Source organism: Hemiscyllium ocellatum, chromosome 24 (assembly GCF_020745735.1).
Source record: "Hemiscyllium ocellatum isolate sHemOce1 chromosome 24, sHemOce1.pat.X.cur, whole genome shotgun sequence".
In the NCBI taxonomy this organism is placed as follows: domain Eukaryota; kingdom Metazoa; phylum Chordata; class Chondrichthyes; order Orectolobiformes; family Hemiscylliidae; genus Hemiscyllium; species Hemiscyllium ocellatum.
In genome coordinates this window covers 15,630,167-15,653,068 of record NC_083424.1, presented here as the reverse complement: position 1 = coordinate 15,653,068, position 22,902 = coordinate 15,630,167, and the positions used below count along the sequence as shown (strand labels likewise).

Sequence of the window (22,902 nt, the reverse complement as noted above, 5' to 3'; positions counted from 1 at the left end):
GCAAGATTCGTGAACTATGGATGACAGGAGAAATCGTGCAACTAGCCAAGAGGAAAAGAGAAGTGTACTTAAAGTCCAGGTAGCTAAGAACAGAATGGGCCTTGGAGAAAGATTGGGGGAGTAGGATCATTTTTAAACGAGGAATCAAGTGAGCTAAAAGGGGTCATGAAATAGTGTTGGCGAGCAGAATTAGGGAGAATCCCAAGGCCTTTTATTCTTATATAAGAAGCAAAGAGGTAACCAGAGAAAGGGGTTGGTCCATTAAAGGATAAGGAAGGAAGGTAGTGTCGAACCTGAGAAAATGGGTGAGTTTCTCAATGATTATTTTGCATCAGTGGTCACTGAGGAATGGGAGATGAGGAGTGCTGAGATTAGAGAGAGTTTATTTACTCTGGATTACGTTGACATAAGGAAGGAAGGTGTTTTGGGTAGCCTAAAGGATATTAAGGTGAACAAATCCCCAGGACTGGATGGGATCTATCCCAGGTTGCTGAGGGAGGCGAGAGAAGAAACAGCTGGGGTCCTGACAGTTACCTTTGTAGCAACCTTAAACACAAGTGAGGTGCCAGATGACTGGAGGGTTGCTCATGTTGCCCCCCTTACAAGAAGGGTAGTAGGAATATTCCAGGTAACTACAGACTAGTGAGCCTGACATCAGTGGTGGGAACGTTGCTGGAGAAGATACTAAGGGATAAAATCTATTTATATCTGGAAAAGAATGGGCTTATTAGTGATAGGCAACATGGTTTGTGCGGGGTAGATCGTGCCTTACCAATTTATTAGAGTTCTTTGACGAAGTGACCAAGTTGATAGATGAAGGGTGGGCTGTGGATGCCATATCAAATGCCTTACTAAAGTCAATGTATAAGGTTCCCATGATAAACTAATGGAGACATTGAAGTCACATGGTGTGGTGTGTTCTAGCTAGGTGGATAAAGAACTAGTTGAGCAACAGGAGACAGAGTAGGAGTTGAAGGGGGTTTCTCGAAATGGAGAAAGGTGACCAGTAGTGTTCCACAGGGATCAGTGCTGGGGCCGCTGTTGTTTGTAATATACATAAATGATCTGGAAGAAGGCATCGTTAGTCTGATCAATAAGTTTGCATATGACATCAAGATTGATAGAGTAGCAGAAAGCACAGGGAACTGTCAAAGACTACAGGAGAATATAGATTGGAGAGTTGGGCAGGGAAGTGGCAGATGGAGTTCAATCCAGACAAATGTGAAGTGATGCATTTTGGGAAATCTAATTCTCGAGCAAAATTGAGAAAAACTGATGAGCAGAGAGATTTGGGAGATCAGGTCCATTGTATCCTGAAGGTAGCTGCAGAGGTGGATAGAGTGGTCAAGGCAGCATACAGTATGCTTGCCTTCACTGGACAGGGTATTGAGTAGAAGAGCTGGCAGGTCATATTAAAATTGTACAAGACTTTGGTTTGGCTGCATTTAGAATACTGTGTACAGTTCTAGTCACCACATTACCAAAAGGATGTGGACGCTTTGGAGAATGAGCAAAGAAGGTTTATGAGGATGTTGCCTGGTATGGAAGGTGTTAGCTATGAAGAGAAGTTGAGTAGGTTCAGGTTGTTTTCATTAGAAAAAAGGAGATTGAGGAGGACCTGATTGAGGTCAACAAAATCATGAAGGGTACAGAAAGCATAGATAGAGATCAGCTTTTTCTCAGGGTGAGGATTCAATAACGAGAGGTCACGTGTTCAAGGTGAGAGGTGAAAAGTTCAAGGGGGATATATGCAGCAAGTACTTTACACAGAGGGTGGTAGGTACCTGGAACGTGTTGCCAGCAGAGGTAGTAGTGGCAGGCACAATAGATTATTTAAGGTGCGTCTGAACAGATGTATGAGGGGGTGGGGAGCAGAGGGATACAGATGCTTAGGAATTGGTTGACAGGTTTAGACAGTGGATTTGCATTGGCTCAGGCTTGGAGAGCCGAACGGCCTGTTCCTGGGCTGTAAATGTTCTTTGTTCTTTCTTCATAAGGCATGCCCTCCAAGATAGGCAGCATCCTGGTAAATCTCCTCTGCACCACCTCTAAAGCTTCTACATCTTTCCTATAATGACATGACCAGAACTGAACCCAATATTCCAAGTATGGTCTAACCAGAACTCTACAGAGCTTCAGCATAACCTCTCAGCTCTTGAACTCAATCCCCCTGCTAATGAAAGCCAACACACCATAAGCCTTCTTAACAACCCTAACAGCTTGGGTGGCAACTTTGAAGGATCTATGAACGTGGACTCCCAAGATCCGTCTATTCCTCCACAATGCCAAGAATCCTGCCTTTAATCCTGTATTCTGCATTGAAATTTGACCTTTCAAAATGAATCACTTTTGCAGTTTGAACTCCATCTGCCACTTCTCAGCCCAGTTTTGTATCCTGTCAATGTCCTGTTGCAACCTAAAACAGCCCTTCACACTATCCACAATTCCATCAATCTTTGTGTCATCGGCAAACTTACTAACTCACCTTTCCACTCCCTCATCCAAGTCATTTATAAAAATCAAACAGCAGAGGTCCCAGAACACTTCCCTGCAGACCACCACTGGTCATCAAACTCCAGGTTGAATACTGTCCAGCTACCACCACGTGGACAAGCCAATCTGTAACCCATGTCTCCTTACTGTCTGAATGAGCCGACTATGGGAACCTCATCAAATGCCTTGATAAATCCATGAACACCACATCCACTGTTCTACCTTCAGAAATCTATTAGATTAATTAAAATTGGCACATTTCCACAAACAAAGTTTTACATTGTAAATTTTTCATACTTTATTTATTCATTCATGAGATGTAGATGTCACCAACTAGGGCAGAATTTATTGTCAACTCATAATTGGTCTTGAGAAGGCAGTGGTAAGTTTTCTTCTTGAATGAGTGCAGTCCATATGGTGTAGGCACATGCACAGTGTAACTGGGAAGAGAGTTCTAGGGTCTTGACTTAGTGACAGTGAACGAATAGTGGTATAGTCCCAAGTCCGAAGTGTGTGGCTGGAACAAGAACTTGCAATCCTTGATATTCTCACAAATCTACATATTAGAGGTCTCGATTTATGAAGGTACTGATCAGGTTCTCGACTGGTTTGTCAGCACAAGTTTTTAGTAGCATTGCCGGAACATTTTGATAGTCCGTGATCTTTGCAGTATATTGTGCTTTCAGCCTCCTTTGATATCATATAGAGTGAATTAAATTGGCTTAGGATTGGTAGCTGAAGAGTGGAATCTATGATGCTGGGGATTTCAGGAGGCTGAGATTGATCGTCTATTTGGTATTTCTGGCTGAAAATGCGGGCAACTTCAATTTAGAATTTTACATTGGCATGCTTGGCTCTCATCATTGAGGATGGGTATATTTTGGAGTCTCCTCTTCAAGGAGTTTTTAAATTATCCAACAACATTTAGAATTGATTGTGGCAAGTCTACAGAACTGTGGTTTGTGGGATTGCTTGGCTCAAGTGCATGCTGTGTACACTGCCAGGTATGCATTGCAGCTTCCCCAGGTTGACACCTCAGTTAATGAATGCCTGATATGCCCTCCTGCACATTTCAGTGAAACTAGGTTGATCCTCTGGCTTGGTAAAAATGTTAGAGTGCAGCATATGCTGAGTCATGAGCTTACAGATTTTGACTGAATAAAATTCTGCTGTTAGCCCTTAGCACCTCATGTAGACCCACAGTGTATCCTTAATGTAACAATGCAATTTTGTCTCCAAAGAGACTTATTCTGTTAAGTAGAAGTGTACATAAAATAAGTAGAAAAATGTACTTTATCTCATCCTCACTAATCTGTCTTATCACTTTCTTCAGTATCGGCTGCAGGCCATTCTAGCATCTAAGTCCTTTCAGACTCTGTCACATAGCCAGTAGTGGGGTTACTCGGCCAGTCTTGGTAAGAGACATTGAAGTCTTCTAGCTGGTGTACATTCTGTGTCTTTACCATCTTCAGTGCTTCCTCCAAATGGTGTTCAACCTGGAGGAGAACGGATTCATCAGCCTTGCCCAGATTTGACCTGGTATCATGAGACATCATGAGATTCAGAGTCAACGTTGAGGATTCCCAGAGCAACTCCATCCCAATTGTATATCAATGTGCTACCAGGTCTGACGGAACATGTCATGGGATGATGATAGTCCTGTCTAGGACATGGTCTGTAGAGTATATTTCTGTGAGAATAACTGTCAGGCTACTGTTTGACAAGTCTGTGGGGCAGCTCTCCCAATTTTAGTACCAGCCCCTTGATGTTAGTCAGGATGGCTTTGTAAGGTCAACATGATTGTGTGCTGTTGTCATTTCCAGTGTTTTGGTCAATGCAGATGGTCTGACTGGTTTCATTCCTTTTACCAACTTGTAACATGATGTTTGCATTTATAATGGCAACTGCACAATGCCACCTCGACCAGAAGGATGCTGGGTCAGTATACCAAGTTTACACGTGCAGTTTCATTATAGGTAGGAATTTTCAAGTCCACAACTGCTGCTGAAATAGTCTGTGTTGGCATCCCATTCAGAGTGGGAGTTCTATACATACAACCAATTATTTCCCACTCACCAATACAACTTCACCTGAAGATTACATTTGTTCAAAAGCCCTGTTAAGCAATGCCATGGAGGACTGAATAATGTTTCAATAGAGCAAATCAAAATTTGCTTCCAACCCACTTCAAACACGTACCATCACATAGTTGATATTTATTTCACTTGGGACATGTCGCTTGATGTCTTTCTGAAAACACATCAAAGATTATTTAATAATTGCAATAATTTGCATAGAACACAGGAAGATTAATTTTTCTTTTGAATTGCTTTTGTTTAATTCTTTGAAGGGGATGTTGGTGTCACTGGCAAGTCCAGCAGTTATTGCTCATTTCTAAACGTCAGAGATAAACAGCACAGAAACAGATCCTTCGGTCCATCTCATTCATGCCGACCAGATATCCTAAATAAATCTAGTCCCATTTGCCAACATTTGGTCCATATCCCTCTAAACCCTCCCTATTCAATATACCCATCCAGATGTTTTCTAACTGTTGTAATTGTACCAGCCTCCACTTTTTCATGCAGAGGGTGGTGTGTATATGGAATGAGCTGCCAGAAGAAGTTGCCTCTAAATCTTTCCCCTCTCACCTTAAACCTATGCCCTCCAATTTTGGACTCTCCCACCCTGGGGAAAAGACCTTGGCTATTTAACCTAACCAAGCCCCTCAGGATTTTATTAATCTCTACAAGGTTACCCCTCAGCCTCTGATGCTCCAGGGAAAATACCAGTAGCATCTATTAGTCTTTACAAGACCATGGATCTGCGTCTGGAAAGTCTTGCTTCAATCTTTGTTGGTAGAGCAGTGTTGTTGTGGCTTTAGAGGCCCACATGGGAGTGGCAGTCTCAGCTGCAGTGACTGCACTTGAAGGCGCAGTCCTCTGGTGTTGTCTCAGTGCTGCTTTTTCGGCAGTTGCACTTTTCTTCAGCAGCAAGCCTCAGCTTCTCTTCTCTTGTTAGACCTCTGTGTAATTCCAGCCTCCAGCTTGCAATGTCCTCCCACCTCTTGACATTCACGTTCAGCGACTTCATGAAGCAGGGTGAAGAGGCTGGGTATCTGGGAGCGGGCCAGGACGTCATGATTGGTGATTCGGTCAGTCCACTTGATGTTCAGGATGCGTCTCAGGCTGTGAAGGTGGAAGGCATTGAGACGTCGCACTTGTTTGGGTGTAGAGGCTCCAGGTCTCACTGCTGTAAAGCAGTGTGCGGAGGACACAAATCCTGTAGACTGGAACCTTGGTGTCTGTCATTAGTCTTCTGTTCTCCCAGAATCTCTGTCAGCCTGACAAGTGTTAAGACTGCTCGTCTGATCCATCTGTTGATCTCAGAGTCTATGGAGAAACTGTCCGTGATGGTGCAGCCAAGATATATAAACTCATGGACTTCCTCCAGCTCGTAGTTGTTGATAGTAATGTCAGGGGGGTGCTCAATGCCTTCACTTAACACTTTGGTCTTTTTCAGGCTGATGGTCAATCTGAAGTCCTGGCAGGCTTTTGAGAAGCTGTCCATGCAACTGCTCTTCTGAGTGTGTTGCCTGTACCACGTCATCTGCAAACAACATGTCCCTGATGAGTACTTCACAAACCTTGGTTTTCACCCTCAGCAGGAACAGACTGAACAGCCTCCAATCTGATGTGCAGGTAGACACCATCAGTTTAATGTTCCAAAGGCGTGCTTCAGCATTACTGCAAAGATGCTGAACAAAGTGGGGACAACCTCACAGCCCTTCTTCACACTGCTGAGAATGTTGAAGGTCTTTGAAGAAGAGTCATCAAACTAAATGACTGAACTATTCTGAGGAGTCTCGGACGAACACTCGGGATATACTCGGAATTTTCCGCAATCTGTTCAGGACCGTGTGGGCGAAAACGTTCCCAATGATGCTCAGTAAAGAGATTCCCCTGTAGTTGTTACATTCACTTCTGGTCCCTTTGTTCTTGCATAGGATGACAATGTTGCAGTCTCTCTCATGTCTTGCGGCACTACTCCCTCTTTCCAGTACTGGCGCAGTAGTTCGTGCAGGTGGTTTAGCAGGATGCCCTTTATGCACTTGACGGCCTCTGGTGGAATGCCATCCAATTCTGGTGCCTTCCCATTAGACAGGCTGTCAATTGCTTTACTCAGCTCTTTGGCAGTCAGAATGCATCCAGTTCCTCCATGACAGGCAGGCATTCCATGGTGTCTAGCACACTGTCTGAGATGCTGTTTTCTCTGGAGTAGAGTTCAGAGTAATGTTCCACTGATCTCTCCACCTGCTTGCCTTTGTCTTTGATGGTCTTGCCTGTTATGGTTTTCACTGGTGCTATCTTGCTATGGGTTGGATTGATAGTTTTCTTGATCTCCCCTACACTCCACTGATGTTGCCGGTGTCAAATGATGATTGAATGCTTTCGCATAGTTGTAGCCAGTAATCATTTGCGCAGTATCTGGCTGTTTCTGGGCTTTGCCTCTTGCTGTCCTCAGCCCTTGTGTTCGAGTGGTGCAACTCACTTTGCCTCAATGACAGCGGTGAGTTTACTTGAGCTCGCTTCAAACCAGTCCTATGTCTTGTCCTGTTTTGTTCTCGAAAATAGGCAGTCTATTCAGCCTCTTTCTACAGCTCAAAACATGCAACACTGACAGCATCACGCAGCAGGGAGACTAGAATTGGTCTAACCAATGTCCTGCACAGCCGCAACATGACCTCCCAACGTCTATACTCATGCACTGACCAATAAAGACAAGCATACCAAAAGCCATCTTCACTATCCTATCCACCTGCAACTCTGCTTTCAAGGAATCAAGTCTTTCAGAAAATAGTAGGAAGTTGTCTTCTTGAGGTGTTCCATGTTAAGAAGGGAGTTCCATGAAAGTGACTCACTGAATGGGAGAAAAGAAGTGTAAATTCAAGTTGTGAAATGTGTGGGAAGTGAGGGAACTTGAAAGTGATGGTGTGCCCATGCAATTGCTGCCCATGTCATTCTAATGGCAGGAGCTAAGGGTTTAGTAGCAAAGCAGTCTTGAGAAATTGCATAATGCATCTAATGATACACAAGGCTGCCAATGTGTCAGTAATGGTGGGAGTGAAAATTTAAGGTGGTGGATGGGTCAAGCTGCATTGCCCTGGATTATGTTAAGTTTCTTGAGTTAAGCTGCACCCATTGAGGCAAGTGGACAGTACTCTATCACATCCATGATTTGTGTCTTGTCGATGCTGGAGCATCTACAGGAGGCCAGAAAGGGAGTTACTTGCTGCAGAATTCACATGGTCTCACTTTTAGAAATGTGGAAAGATAGGTTTCCCAGGCTGTTTTAATTTGAATAACTCTTCAACTTATATAGCTCTCGGAATTGTCTAACTGGTAAGAAACAGAAACTAAGTGCAGGAGTAGGCCTTTGGCCCTTCGAGCCTGCACCACTATTCAATATGATCATGGCTGATCATCCAACTTCAGTATCCCATTTCCGCTTTCTCTCCATTCCCTTTGATGCCTTTTGCCACAAGCGTCACATTCAGCTCCCTCTTGAAACTATCTAACAAACTAGCCCCAATAGCTTCCTGTGGGAGAGAATGTTACAGGTTCACAACTGAGTGAAGAAATTCCTCCTAATCTCAGTCCTGAATGGTTTACCCCTCATTCTTAAACCGTGACTCCTTGTTCTGGACCTCCCCAACATCAGGAACATTCTTCCCACATCTAGCCTGTCCAGTCCCATCAGGATTTTATAGGTTTCTATGAGATACCCCCAATTCTTCTAAATTCCAGTGAGTACGAGTCCAGTTGATTCAGTCTTTCCTCATATGTCAGTCCTGCAATCCCAGGGGTTAGTCTGGTGAACCTTTACTAGACTCCCTCAAAAGCATGAATATCCTTCCACGAATTAGGAGACTAAAACTGCACACAATACTCAAGATGTGGCTTCATCAAGGCCCTGTATAATTGTAGCAAGACAACTTTACTCTGATATTCAAATTCTCTAGCTCTGAAGGCCAGTATGCCACTAAATTTCCTCACCATCTGCTGCACCTGCATGTCAACCTTCAGCGACTGTTTCACAATGACATGCAGGTCTCATTGCACCTCACCTCTTCCTAAACTGCCACCATTCACATAATAACATGTCTTCATGTTTTTGTGAACAAGGTACATAACTCAAATTTATTCATTTTATATTGCATTTGCCAAACATTTGCCCACTCAGTCAATCTGTCTAGGTCTTCCTGCAGCCTCTTCACATTCACTACCATCCAGCTTCGAGTCATCTGCAAATTTGGAGATATTGCACTCAATTTCTTCAACCAAATCGTTAATGTTCGGTACGGAGTAAGAATGAGTTCTGACCAAGTTGTAAACAAAACTGTTATGTTGTACATTTAACTGAAATCAAGGGGTGAATTTAACATGGGTGAAGAGGCATGTTTCAGTGCATGAATGGTCACAGTTTATTATTTTTATATAAGGAAACCCAATTTTGTTCCACATCACTGAACTCATGCCACTTTCCTCTGGCCTTTTTACAGGTCAGTATTGCTCAGTCAATCTGTGCAGCCAACATTAGTGACAGTTGAAAATCAGATTTATTTCTCCACACTTTATCTGGCAGTGCAGAGTTGAGGAAATACATGAAAAGTACACCAGATTTGAGGGATATGAAGAAAACAGAAAACCTGACAAGGAATCTGAAACATTCTTGAAGGTTAATGCTTGAAAATATTTTCACAACTTCATTGGTCACTATTAGGTGCTGTATTGTAAAATACGTTTTTAATTTAGTCATTCATTATAGGGATTTTTATTCTAAATTCGATCAAACATTGACCGCCCCCTTCTGTATTTGTTCATAACCATTACAGCATTTTGCAATGCACAAAGTGTCAGAACGCAGTGAAGATTTTAACAAAACAACCTCTCAGCTTACTCTGTCATTTGTTTCTACTGTAATTGAAATGGCTTTGACTGATGTGGCTTGACACATGAAAAAAATTCTATATGTCTGCTCCCTTACTGATTGATTGACTCAGACAGACAGACACTCTGTCTTGAAAATGAAACTTGCACCTGCTCTTCGTTCCTTCTAGAGAATATTCTATTTGAACAGCTGTGGCCATTAACAATGCTTAGTTGAGTTTCATGTGCTCATAAATTTTGTCACAGTAGGTGCTGTGTTCTTCAGAGAATGAATGGCAGTTTCATCAAGGTATTTTAATAGACTGTCCATTTGAGTGCTTTCTGATTTGGTTGACATAAAGCTAACAGAATTACAAGAATTTTTTTTTGGGTTGTCCCAGTCAAAGTGGTATCCTTCTTTGTTTGTATGTATAGAAACTAGTGATAGTGGACCATGTCTTCTGGTAGCCAGTTGGTGTTCACGTATCCTGGTGGCAAGATTCCTGCTAGTTTATGTAGTTTTTTTTTTACAGTTCTTGCATGGTATCTTGTAAATGACGTTAGTTTTGCTGGTAGTATCTAATGGATCCTTTAGGTTTATTAGTCACTGTTTAAGTGTGCTGCTGGGTTTGTGGGCTACCATGATGCCAAGGGGTCTGAGTAGTCTGGAAGTCATTTCTGATATGTCTTTGATGTAATGTAAAGTGGCTATAGCTTTTGGTTGCGTTGTGTCTATTTGTTTGGGTTTGCCTCTGAGGAATTGGCGGTTTTTGTTTATTAGGTACCCATTTTCCTTGACAACATTGTACAGATATTTTTTCCTGTTTGTTCATTATTTCAATGAGCTACATACATCACACTGCAACACCCAAGTACTATAAAAAGCAGAAGAAAAGTATCTACACAATGTTTTCAACAAAATCGGGTACACAATGAGATCACCCACCTTAAGAAACCAAGACTTATAAATAAAGAGGCGGGACATACCTCCAGCACTTCACTGGAGACTCTCACTGATGATGTTACCTAGCATGGTGATGAAATATCTGAAAACAAACCTTCAAGCTCAGCGAGCTAACTTACACAATTATCATCAACCTGAGCTACAAAGTTTTTCAAAAATCACTTCAAAATGATGTGTAAAGTCATTTATGAGTCAGATGTGCTGTTTGTAAGCCACAAATGTTTGCAGGTAGATTGAAAGGCCTATTTTGCTCTTATATCTTATAATCAAGATGCAAAAAAAAAATCAGCTGTTCTATTCAAGTTGCAGCAAACAAACTCTTCTAAAGCAACAGTTTCCACTTTGTACAAATACTCTTGTGAAAACAAACAACATTCCATTTTCTGGAATTTAGAAATGCCACAGAATAGCGAGACAAATATATTACCAGATAAAGATGATCAAATATTAGTGTAGCTTTATCCATTTGACCTAAAATGATCAGCATTTCATTGTCAATAAATCCTTTATACTCTTTCAAAGTGCAGTTCATCTGTTGTTCCAACTCATTTCGAATCTATAAACAAAAGAAAATCTTCAGTAACAAGTATAGAATGCAATAACTACTTACTAAAACCTGTGTAAGTTTCCTTGGCTTTGTTTTTTCTTGTATATTAATGGTACAAACGCTTCTTAGGATTTGACTCTATGGACGGTATCAGCTCTCTTAATGGCAGAAGACAGAGATGGTGGAAGGCTGTATTTCAGTCTGAAGGACTGTGACTGGCAGTGTTGTGTGGAGATTGATACTGGGTCCACTTTTGTTTTGTCATTTATATAAATGATTTAGATGAGAATGTAGAAGGCATGGTTAGTAAGTCTGTGGATGACACCAAAATTGGTGGTACAGTGGACAGTGAAGAAGGTTATCTAAAATTACAAAGAAATCAGTTGGGTCAATGGGCTGAAGAACAGGAGATGAAGTTTAATTTTGATAAATATGAGGAGTTGCATTTTGGTTAAAAGAAACAAGGTAGGACTTATACAATTAAAAGTAGTGCCTTGGATAGTGTTGTAAAACAGAGAGACCTAGGGGTTCAGATACAAATTTCTTTGAAATTTGCATCACATATAGATAGGGTGATTAAGAAGGCGTTTAGCACGTTTGCCTTCATTGCTCAGACCTTTGAGTACAGGAGTTGGGACGTTATGTTGAGTTGTACAGGACTTTGGTGAGATCTCTTCTGGAGAAATGTGTATGGTTCTGGTTGCTCTGTTATAGGAAAGATATTATTAAGCTGGAGGGGGCTCAGAAGCGATGTTGCTTGGGAATAGAGGGTTTGAGTTATAAGGAGAGGCTGGATGGGCTGGGACTTCTTTCACTGGAGAGTAGGAGTTTGAAGGGTGACCTTGTAGAAGCTTATAAAATCATGAGGGGTTTAGGTGAAGTAAATGGCACATGTCTTTTCCTAAGGGTGGGGGATTTCAAGATTAGCAGACATATTTTTAAGGTGGGAGAAGAAAGATTTAAAAAAGACATGGGGGCAAGTTTTATCACACAGAGAGTACTTCGTGTGTGGAATAAACCTCCAGATGAAGAAGTGGACGAAGGTACAGTTACAATATTCAAGAAACATTTAGACAAAATAAATGAATAAGAAATGCTTGGAGTGGTACAGGTCAAGCGCAGGCAGATGAGACTAGTTTAGTCGTTACAGACTGGTTGGATGGAATGGTCTGTTTCCATACTGTACGACTCTATGACTAGTTATAGGCTCAGTCATAGACATGGACAGCAGGGAAACAGACCTTTGGTCCAACTCGTCCATGCCAAGCAGATATCCTAACCTAATCTAGTCGCATTTGCCAGCACCTGGCCCATATCCCTCTACACCCTTCCTATTCATATTCCCATCCAAATGCCTGTTAAATGCTGCAATTGTACCAGCTTCCACCACTTCCTCTAGCAGCTCATTCCATACATGCACAACCATCTGCATGAAAAGGTTTCCCCTTATATCTTACCCCTCTCACCCTAAACCTATGCCCTCTATTTCTGGATGTCCCCACTCCAAGGAAAAGACTGTCTATTTATCCTTTTCATGCCCCTCATGATTTTATAAATCTCTTTAAAGCCAACCCTCAGCCTCTGACGCTCCAGGGAAAACAGCCTCACCCCAATCAGCTTCTCCCTATAGCTCAAATCCTCCAACCTTGGCAACATCCTTGTGAATCTTTTCTGAACGCTTTCAAGTTTCACAACTGCATGCAATATTCCAACAGTGGCCTAGCCAGTGTCCTGCACATCCGCAACATGACCTCCCAACTCCTATACTTAATACTCTGACCAATAAAGGAAAGCATACCAAACGCCTTCTTCACTATCCAATCTACCTGTGACTCCACTATCAAGGAACTATGAACCTGCACTCCAAGGTCTCTTTGTTCAGCAACATTCCCTAGGACCTTACCATTAAGTTTGTAAGTCCTTCTCTGATTTGCTTTTCCAAAATACAGCACCTCGTATTTATCTAAATTAAACTCCATCTGTCACTCCTCAGCCCATTGGCCAGTTTGATCAAGATCCTGTTGTAATCTCAGGTAACCTTCTTCGCTGAAAATGTGTTGCTGGTCAAAGCACAGCAGGCCAGGTAGCATCTCAGGAATAGAGAATTCGACGTTTCGAGCATAAGCCCTTCATCAGGAATGCGACCTTCTTCGCTGCCCACTACACCTCCAATTTTGGTGTCATCTGAAAACTATTCCTACTATATTCACATCCAAATCATTTACATAAATGATGAAACATAGTGGACCCAGCACCGATCCTTGTGGCACTCCACTGGTCACAGGTTTCCATCCTGAAAAACTACCTTCCACCAGTACCCTCTGTCTTCTCCCTTTGAGCCAGTTCTGAATCCAAATGGCTAGTTCTCCCTGTATTTCACAAGATCTCACCTTGCTAACTCGTCTCCCACAGGGAACCTTGTCGAATGCCTTATCGAAGTCCATAAATATCATGTTCACCACTCTGCCCTCATCAATCCCCTTTGTTACTTCTTCAAAAAACTCAATCATGTTCGTGAGACAAGATTTACCACACACAAAGCCATGCTGACTATCCCTAATCAGTCCTTGCCTTTCCAAGTATACGTAAATCCTGTCCCTCAGGGTTCCCTCCAACAACTTGCCCACCACTGACATCAGGCTCACCAGTCTATTGTTCCATGGCTTTTCCTTACCATCTTTCTTAAATGGTGGTAGCAAACTGTTTCATAATTGAAGCATGTGTTGTCTTTGCCAGATGACCAAGTGTGTACTCTGTGGGTTCTCTGGCCCAGACTGATTTTGAACTCTTTGTTTAGGGTGCTGAAGTAAAATGCAGTTTTGAACTGCTGCTCAACACCAAAATCAACTAACACCATACAATGCAGGACTTAGACCTGTATATTTATCTCTATGTTGTACAGTGGACAATATGTGGCTCTGAATGAATTACGTGCTGATTTTTATGCCAGTAAAATATGTATTCACTGTTCCAATTCTCAGATTACTCTTCATCGAAAGCTTAGAAACTTACAGCATAAAAGGTGTAGTCCATTGTATCTGCATCAATTCTTTGCTGGCTCAATCCCAAGCTAGTCACTTGGCTCGGTTCTCTCCTCAAAATTTCTATCTTCCTCCTTTTCAAATGTTTATCTACTCTTTTCTTGAAAGGCCCAAGCATATCTACGTCAATGACATTTGGGAAGCATTCCACGATTGAACAAATCTACATTAAAACATTCCCTAACCTCAGAAATCACACTTTCATTTTTAAATTTAATTTTCCAAGTCACTAACCTACTGCCCAGAGAAATTAGTTTTTTAAAGATATTTCACCAGAAAACCTAACAATTTTAAAATCCACTGTTAAGTCACTTCTTAGTGTTGCTCACTTTAGTATAAGCAGCGACAGTATCACATGATTGTAATTTTTTAACCTCTGTATCTTTTTGGAACATTTACAGTGTACATTTCCTCTGCTTTCAATGTCAATTCTGCAAAGGGTCTTCCAAAGCTGAGCATTGCCTTAAAGAAATGTTGCAAATGTGTTGCTGGTCAAAGCACAGCAGGCCAGGCAGCATCTCAGGAATAGAGAATTCGACGTTTCGAGCATAAGCCCTTCATCAGGAATAAGAGAGAGAGAGCCAAGCAGGCTAAGATAAAAGGTAGGGAGGAGGGACTAGGGGGAGGGGCGATGGAGGTGGGATAGGTGGAAGGAGGTCAAGGTGAGGGTGATAGGCCAGAGTGGGGTGGGGGCGGAGAGGTCAGGAAGAGGATTGCAGGTTAGGAGGGCGGTGCTGAGTTGAGGGAACCGACTGAGACAAGGTGGGGGGAGGGGAAATGAGGAAGCTGGAGAAATCTGAATTCATACCTTGTGGTTGGAGGGTTCCCAGGCGGAAGATGAGGCGCTCCTCCTCCAGCCGTCGTGTAGTTGTGTTCTGCCGGTGGAGGAGTCCAAGGACCTGCATGTCCTCGGTGGAGTGGGAGGGGGAGTTAAAGTGTTGAGCCACGGGGTGATTGGGTTGGTTGGTTCGGGCGGCCCGGAGGTGTTCTCTGAAGCGTTCCGCAAGTAAGCGGCCTGTCTCACCAATATAGAGGAGGCCACATCGGGTGCAGCGGATGCAATAGATGATGTGTGTGGAGGTACAGGTGAACTTGTGGCGGATATGGAAGGATCCCTTGGGGCCTTGGAGGGAAGTGAGTGTGGAGGTGTGGGCGCAAGTTTTACATTTCCTGCGGTTGCAGGGGAAGGTGCCGGGGGTGGAGGTTGGGTTGGTGGGGGGTGTGGATCTGACAAGGGAGTCACGAAGGGAGTGGTCCTTGCGGAACGCTGATAGGGGAGGGGAGGGAAATGTAATAACATTCTAGAACCCTAAAAATGATTTTTGATTGCTTTTTCTACCTGCACTTTCAAGCAAATCACCTGCCTGTTCTCTGCCTAGACGGACAAGCAGGTATCCAATTCAAACATCTTTTTGATTGGGATGCAGAGCTGGACAAAACAAATGAGGAGCATTTCCCTATTTTCCTTTTGTGACTAGATCCACATATTCCAGATATTCTGTTTTTCTTTGTTTAGCTAACCAACAATTCTACTACAGGTCAAAAAACAATACAAATATTTGAGGGCTTATTGAAAAGATGAAAATACAAGCAAAAGCAGGACAATCTTCCAATTACGACAGAGTCAAGTTAAACTTATGTTTTTCCACGAATTAACCTTTTTCTGTATTAAAATACAGATTAAGCATATTTTGATTGATAGAAAAAAAATCATACACCTTTGATTTGATTAACATGGATTAACGGAGATCAGTATCAATTAAGATGTAAGCACAAAATAACTGGTTCAAGGAGTAGCTAAATAAGAATGACTTCCTACAGTTATTGATGTAAATTAATGATAAAATTTCCATGTTACTCTCAAGTAACTTTTCTACAACTTGAAGCATATTTATCTGGCTCAATTGCAAACTTACATCTTTAGATGTGACATTTTCCAAGTCTTTGCTCATCATTATACACCTTAGTTTATTTTTTATTAATCGTTCAGTTAGTTCATTCTCTGTTGGTCTGTAAAAAAAAACACACAAATATGTTTTTCTCAAAGTTAATCACCTTACCTGCATACCAATATCCAAAAGAGCTAACCAAAAACAGGTTAAAAAAATGACATCAGAGTCACATTGGTATACATGAGTCAATCACATTGTAACTTGTGTGAAATTAGTATTTTTGAAGTTTAAAACAATTAGTAGAGCACGAGGACTTCACATAGTGCTCTTATTTTTATTTTTATGAAAGAACTATGCTGAATATTAAAAAGTTTTTATAAATCTGGAAATAGCTGTGATTCTCTCCACAATTAAAGTTTCTGAGGCTCAAGTTGCATATCTGATTTCTGCACTGGAAGTTGGTTTGCAGGAGGAAATTCGCAAGAAAAACAACAAAAAAAATCTCTTGAGGCTTTCCTTTTTAAGATGAAGGGAGTAGGGGCTATGATGGATTTTGTGGGGAGTCAATATCAGTGTTACAGGATAGTATATTTTCCTACTCTTCCTTCTTTTCTGACAGATGTAACTCTACTTGAATTAGGTGCAGGGTAGTCAAAATTCACAGCACAGCTCTCTTGGGACTGGCGCAAATGCAGAAACAAATATTCAGACACTAACTACCTTTGTAGTTTTACTAACTCAGAATACTACTTAAATGTTGAATATCATGAACACAGAAGAATTTCAACTCCTGTGCAAGGCAAGTGAAAATAAAAAACTCACGGTTCTAGGCGTCATTTCTTTTTTAACACAAAGCATTCAAAATCACTACTAGCCTGATGGTAATTTATATATTTCAAAATATAGGCTCATGAGAAAAGGAATAGATCGTATCTCTTTGTTTAATGCATTATCTTATTCTCAGTAAGAAATTAGTTAGAATTTAATTTGAACAGCACATTAAATGCTTTCCAAAATCTCAATCACATTAAGCAAAGGTCAGCACACATGACACTGAAAATTGCAGGGGATTCTCTATGCTCCTTGTTGAAACTGTTTCAAAAGCAATGCAAGGGAGAAAAGAAGTGTAAAAACTGAACAAGGGCCAAGAAACAGAACAGAGCAACATGTTAAATAAATATCATGTAAATATAGCAATCAACAATCTTCAGTATTTTGCTTTTCATATACCTATCATTGCTCCGCATGGCTTTGTCAAAAATGACTCTTGCTAAAAAAAAAGGTCTGATCTGGAGAAGTATGCTGATCTTAAAGTAATCCACAAAGAAATTCTGTTGGAAAGAAAACTTTTCAAAAATTTGCAATCTTTACTCACTTATCGACAAACATTGGCGGTGAGTCTGCTCGCATGGACTGCAAGTCTTGCATTGCATTCCATTCATTAATACAACTTTGATCCGAGTTAATGCAACTCTCATAGTAACTGGTCCAAGTCAAAGCAATTCCTGATGGATAGTAATTGTATCTACGTGCTATCTCACAGGATTTGTGGAGAATTTGTAGTGCTGACCTACAAAACACAAATAATGGACTTCTTTTAAACATCTCATCTTTATTCATATGTTGTGATAAGTAATGACCTAATAGGGTAAGGGAAGGAAATTAATATCAACAGAGGCAATAATTGACCTTTGGTTGTTCTGGCAATTGCGAGATTGCATTGAAATGAATTCATCTCTCATCACAGTCTTTTGATTCATTTGTGGGATGAGAGTATCACCTGCTGGCCAACATTTATTGCCAATTCCTAGTTGCCCTTGAGAAGGAGATGGTGAGCTGTCTTCTTGAACTGCTGCAGTTTACCTTTTGTGGGTTGACCACATTGCCATTAGGGAGGGAATTCCATGATTTTGACCCTTTGGCAGTGAAGGAATGGCAAATATTTCCAAGTCAGGATGGTGAGTGGCTTGGAGAAGAACTTCAACATGGTGGTGCTACCATGTGTCTGCTGCCCTTGTCCTTCTAAATGGAAACCGCCGAGAGTCTGGAAGCTGCCGTCCGAGGATCTTAAGTGAATTTATGCATTGCATCTTGTAGATAGTACACACTGCTGCGACTGAAGATTGGTGGTGGAGAGAATGGATGCTTGTGGATATAGTGTCAATCAAGCAAGCTGCTTTGTCCTGGATGGCGTCAAGCTTCTGGAGTGTTGTTGGAGCTGCACCCATTCAGGCAAGTGGGGAGTATTTTAATTACATTCATGATCTTGTGCCTTTTTGATGATGGACAGGCTTTGGGCAGTTCGGAAATGAATTACTCACCACAATATTCCTAGCCTCTAACCTGCTCATGTAGCTACTGTGTTTACGTGGCAAGCCCATTTGGCTCTGGTCAACGTAAACCCAAGAATGCTGATAGTGGGGGATTCAGTGACAGTGACACTTCTGAGTGTCAAGAGACACAGATGAGGTTTTCTCTTACTGGTAATCATCATAGCTTGGCTCTTGTTTGGCACCAATGTTATTTGCCACTTGTCATCCCAAGCCTGGATCTTGTCCAAATCTTGTTGCATTTGAAAATGAACTGAGAGTATCTGAGAGTTATCAAATGCTGCTGAACATTGCGCAATCATTAGCAAACATCCCTACTGCTGACCTTATGATAGAAGAAAGATTATTGATAAAGCAACTGAAGATGGTTGGGCCTAAGAGACTACATTGAGAAACCTGCAGAGGTGTCCTGGAGTGAAGATTACTGACGTCCAAATACTACAACTGCCTTCCTACAAAGACCATAAGACATAGCAGTGCAAGTAAGGCCATTCGGCCCATCGAGTCCACTCCGCCATTCAATCATGGCTGATGGGCATTTCAATTCCACTTACCCGCATTCTCCCCGTAGCCCTTAATTCCTTGTGACATCAAGAATTTATCAATCTCTGCCTTGAAGACGTTTAGCGTCCCGGCTTCCACTGCACTCCGCGGCAATGAATTCCACAGGCTCACCACTCTCTGGCTGAAGAAATGTCTCTGCATTTCTGTTCTGAATTTACCTCCTCTAATTCTAGGCTGTGTCCACGGGTCCTACACTCCTCGCCTAACGGAAACAATGTGTCAGGTATGGTTCCAACCAGTATAGAATTTGCCCTCTGATAACCATTGATTCCAGTTTTGCTAAGACTCTTTAATGCCACACTTGGTTGAATGCAGCACTGCTGTCAAGAGCCCTCGTCTCTGGAATTTAGCTCCTTTGTCCATGTTTGAACCAAGGCTGTAGTGAGGTCAGGAGCTGAGTTGCCCTGGCAGAACCCAAACTGGGTGTCACTGAGCAGGTTATTACTGTACGGGTGCTGTTTGATAGCACTGTTGATGACACCTTCCATCACTTTAGTAATGGAGCGAAAGTAGACAGGCAAGGTGGTAACTGGCTAGGTTGGATTTGTCTTTTTTTTTGTGTACAGGACATACTGGGCAATTCTTCACGTTGTTGGGTAGTTGCATCTCTACTGGAACAGTTTGGCTACTGAAGCAGCACATTCTTGAGCACAAGTCTTCAGTACTATTGCCAGAATGTTGTTATTGCCCGTAGCCTTTGCAGTACCCGGTGTCTCTAAATGTTTTTTACTATCACATGGAGTGCATCAAATTGGCTGAAAGACTGATATCTGAAATGCGGGGGACCACTGGAGGAGGCAGAAATGGATCATCCACTTGCCACTTCTGGCTGAAGATTGTTGCCAATGTTTCTTTTGCACTGATGTGCTGAGCTCTTTCATCATAGAGGATGGAATATTTATGGAGTCTCCTCCTCCTCCAGTGAGGTGTTTAATCATCCACTACTACTCAAGACTGAATGTGGCAGGACTGCAGAACTTAGATCTGATCCATTGGTTGTGGAATCGCTTAGCTCTATCACCTACTGTTTGGCGTGCAAATTGTCTTATTTGATAGCTTTACCAGGTGACACCTTATTTTCAGATGTCATGGTGCTGCTCCTGCCATGCTCTCCTGCACTCTACTGAACCAGAGTTGATCCCCTGGCTTGATGGTAATGATTGAGTGGAGGATATGCTGGACCATAAGGTTATAGATTGTGCTGGAGTACAATTCTGCTGCTGTTGATGGCCAACAATGCCTCATGGATACCCATTCTTGAGTTTCTAGATCTGGTTAAGTCTGTCCCATTTAGCACGGTGATCGTGCCACACTACACAGTTGAGGTTATTCTCAATGTAAAAGAAGAACTTTGTCTCCAGTGCAGTGATCACATTTACCGATAATGTCAGGGAAAGGTGTATCTGCAGCCAGCAGATTGGTAAAGATGAGGTCAAGTATGTTTTTCCTCTATTGCTGGTTCCCTCACCACTTGCTGTAGACTAAGTCTGGAAGCTATGTCCTATCGGACCCTACCAGCTCAAATCAGCAGTACTACTCCTGAGCCACTCTTGGTGGCGGACATCAAAATCCCCCATCTAGAATACCTATTGTGCCTTGGCCATCGTCAGTGCATCCTCCAACTATTGTTCAACATCAAGGAGTACCTATTTATCAGTCAAAGGAAGATGGTATGCGGTAATCAGCAGGAGGTTTCCTTGTCCATTTTTAATCTGAAACCAGAGTCTTCATGGGGCCTTGAGTCAATACTACAAACCCCCAGGGCAACTTCTTCTCAACTATACCATTGTGCCACCAATTCTGCTGGTTCTATACAGCCAGTGCAACAGGAGATATCCAGGGATGGTGACAGCGGTGTCTGAATCATACCTTACAGGCAATGTCCTACTGAGTATGACCATGTCAGGCAGTTATTTGGACTAGTCTTTGAGACAGCTCTCCCTATTTAGGTACTAGCCCCCATATATTAGAAAGGAGGACTTCAAAGGGTCAAAAGGGCTGTTTCTGGCTTTGTCTTTTCCAGTGCATCGGTTGATGCCAGGTGATCCGTCTGGTTTCATTCCTTTGAAAGGACCTGAAAAGTCGACATATAACTGAATCCAGGGTTTACCCAGCCATTCTCATGAATGCGAAGGAGCTGCTAGCATTAATGTTGTCCTTGTTGGCACACTGGACACTGCCCCACAAGTGCAACTATGTCTGCATCCAATCCTGGCCATCAGACAGCATCGTCATTTTGGAAACCCCTGAATAACCCTTGAAGAGTCAGCCAGCTAGCAAAGGCGGTGACCTTTGCTAGGGACAATCATTGTCGTTCCCCATAATAATATGCTGTCCTCTACTGTGATCTGGGTCTCTCTAGGTTCAAACAAAGTTTAAATTTGGGTCGTGACGGCCCTTTGGATTGCCCCATTACCAGCTGTGGTTTTAGACTTACCAGGACCAAATTTTTCTACATCCAAAGTCTGATATTGTGAGTTGTGACTGGAAGTGTATCCAGAAAATTTAAGATACCACCGATAGTGTATGTACCAGATAGAGACAGCTCTGCATTTGCTACTTGGCCTCCTGGATGGTGTTCCAACTTGCATTTAAGATTAGAGGCCAACACTGAACTTGGCCTGATGCTATGGGCAGCACTCCTTGCCCTCTTTAAGTAGACCTAACAGGGGTTTGTGGTCCATTATTCTGACACCAAATACAACCGCCAAAACTTCCTTTTCTATCTGGGCGTATTTATGCTCTGCATTAGCCGAAGTCTTGGATACATTTACAATTGGGCATTCCTCTTCATTGAGCCATCTATGAGCAAATACTACCCCGATGCCAAATGGAGAGGCACTGTTTGTCAATACCAGACTTCACTTGGGAACATAGTGTGCCAACACCTTAGAGGTTAATAGCAATTTCTTCACTTCCCTGAAAGCTATTGCTTGGCTATGCAAATGTTTCCAAAGCTGATCCTTTTTTTAAAGGGTTGATGCAAAGGTGCCGGGTTGTAGACCACATGATATATGGATTTCTGTAATAATTCACCGACCCAAGGGAAAACCTAAGCTCCAGAACAGAGGTGGGAGCCAGGTCTTTGATCACCCTCATTTTATTTTCCACCAAGTGTAACCTGGTATCGTTGACTCTATAGCCTAAGTAGATCATTGGGTTTCCAGGAACACAACATTTTTCCCTTTCAAGGTGTATGCCTGTCTCGGAGAAAAATCTAATGTCCATATTCTCTAAATCCTCCTTATTGGTTTTCCCTGTTCTTAGCACATCATCTGGACAAATGGCGACCTGGGATAGACCTTGTAAAATGTTCTCCATCATCTGCTGAGAAATTGCATAGGCTGACGAAATCCCAAATGACAATCTCATACATTAGTACAAGCCGTTATGGGTATTAATTGTAGCACACTTCTGGGAAACCTCATAACCACATGCCAAGCATGCATGGCTCATGTCCAGCTTTGTGAAGGACAGTCCTCCCTGCCAGCTTTGTGTAAAAAACCTTTATATAAGGGAAGGTGTATTTATCCAACTACGAAAAGCGGTTTACCATTTATTTAAAATTCCCACAAAGTTGAACTGACCTGTTGGGCTTCACAAATCACTTCAACTGGTGCTGCCCATTCCGCAAACTGGATTGTGTTGATGATTCCTTTGCTTTCTAGCCTTCTGATTTCTGCCTCTCCTTTTGCCCATAGGCAAATAGTACTCGGCAGGCCTTGCTGCTACCTGGTCAACATGAAAGGTGGCCTTGGCCCTTTGATAGACCCTAGACCTCATTAAAAAAAACATTCAGGTATTTAATTAGGGCTTCACTGAGACAGCAATTTTCTAACTGAAAAACGTTCAGCCAATCTAATTTCTCATCCATCAAGATTAGGCTCAAGTCTTTTACTACAGTGGCATTTCTATAAGTAGCTGAACCAGCTACTTCTATAAGAGACTAGAATTGAAGTTATACCTTTAATGTCTGAAGGTTCCCCAGTATAGGTTCTCCGCTTAGCTGAGGTCTTAGGCAAACTTTATGGACGGAGTCCAGCGCGAGTTTTTGTTCAAGTCTGGTTCCATGATCAGTGAAACAGCCCATGCCAGTATTAACCTCCATTAGAACCAGGTGACCACTTAATCTGACATTTTGA

The 22,902-nt window shown here is 42.2% G+C and overlaps 1 protein-coding gene across 1 annotated transcript in view; it reads right to left on the bottom strand.

Moving 5' to 3' along the window:
• LOC132827448 (protein phosphatase Slingshot homolog 1-like) overlaps positions 1–22,902 on the bottom strand; it is a 127,338-nt gene that overhangs the window by 37,421 nt on the left and 67,015 nt on the right. The window contains exons 8-10 of the mRNA XM_060844134.1: positions 17,242–17,436; positions 15,891–15,984; positions 10,814–10,942 (exon numbers count right to left, since the gene is read on the bottom strand). Of these exons, the coding sequence (XP_060700117.1) occupies positions 10,814–10,942; positions 15,891–15,984; positions 17,242–17,436 (418 nt within the window). The remainder of the gene's footprint in view (positions 1–10,813; positions 10,943–15,890; positions 15,985–17,241; positions 17,437–22,902) is intronic.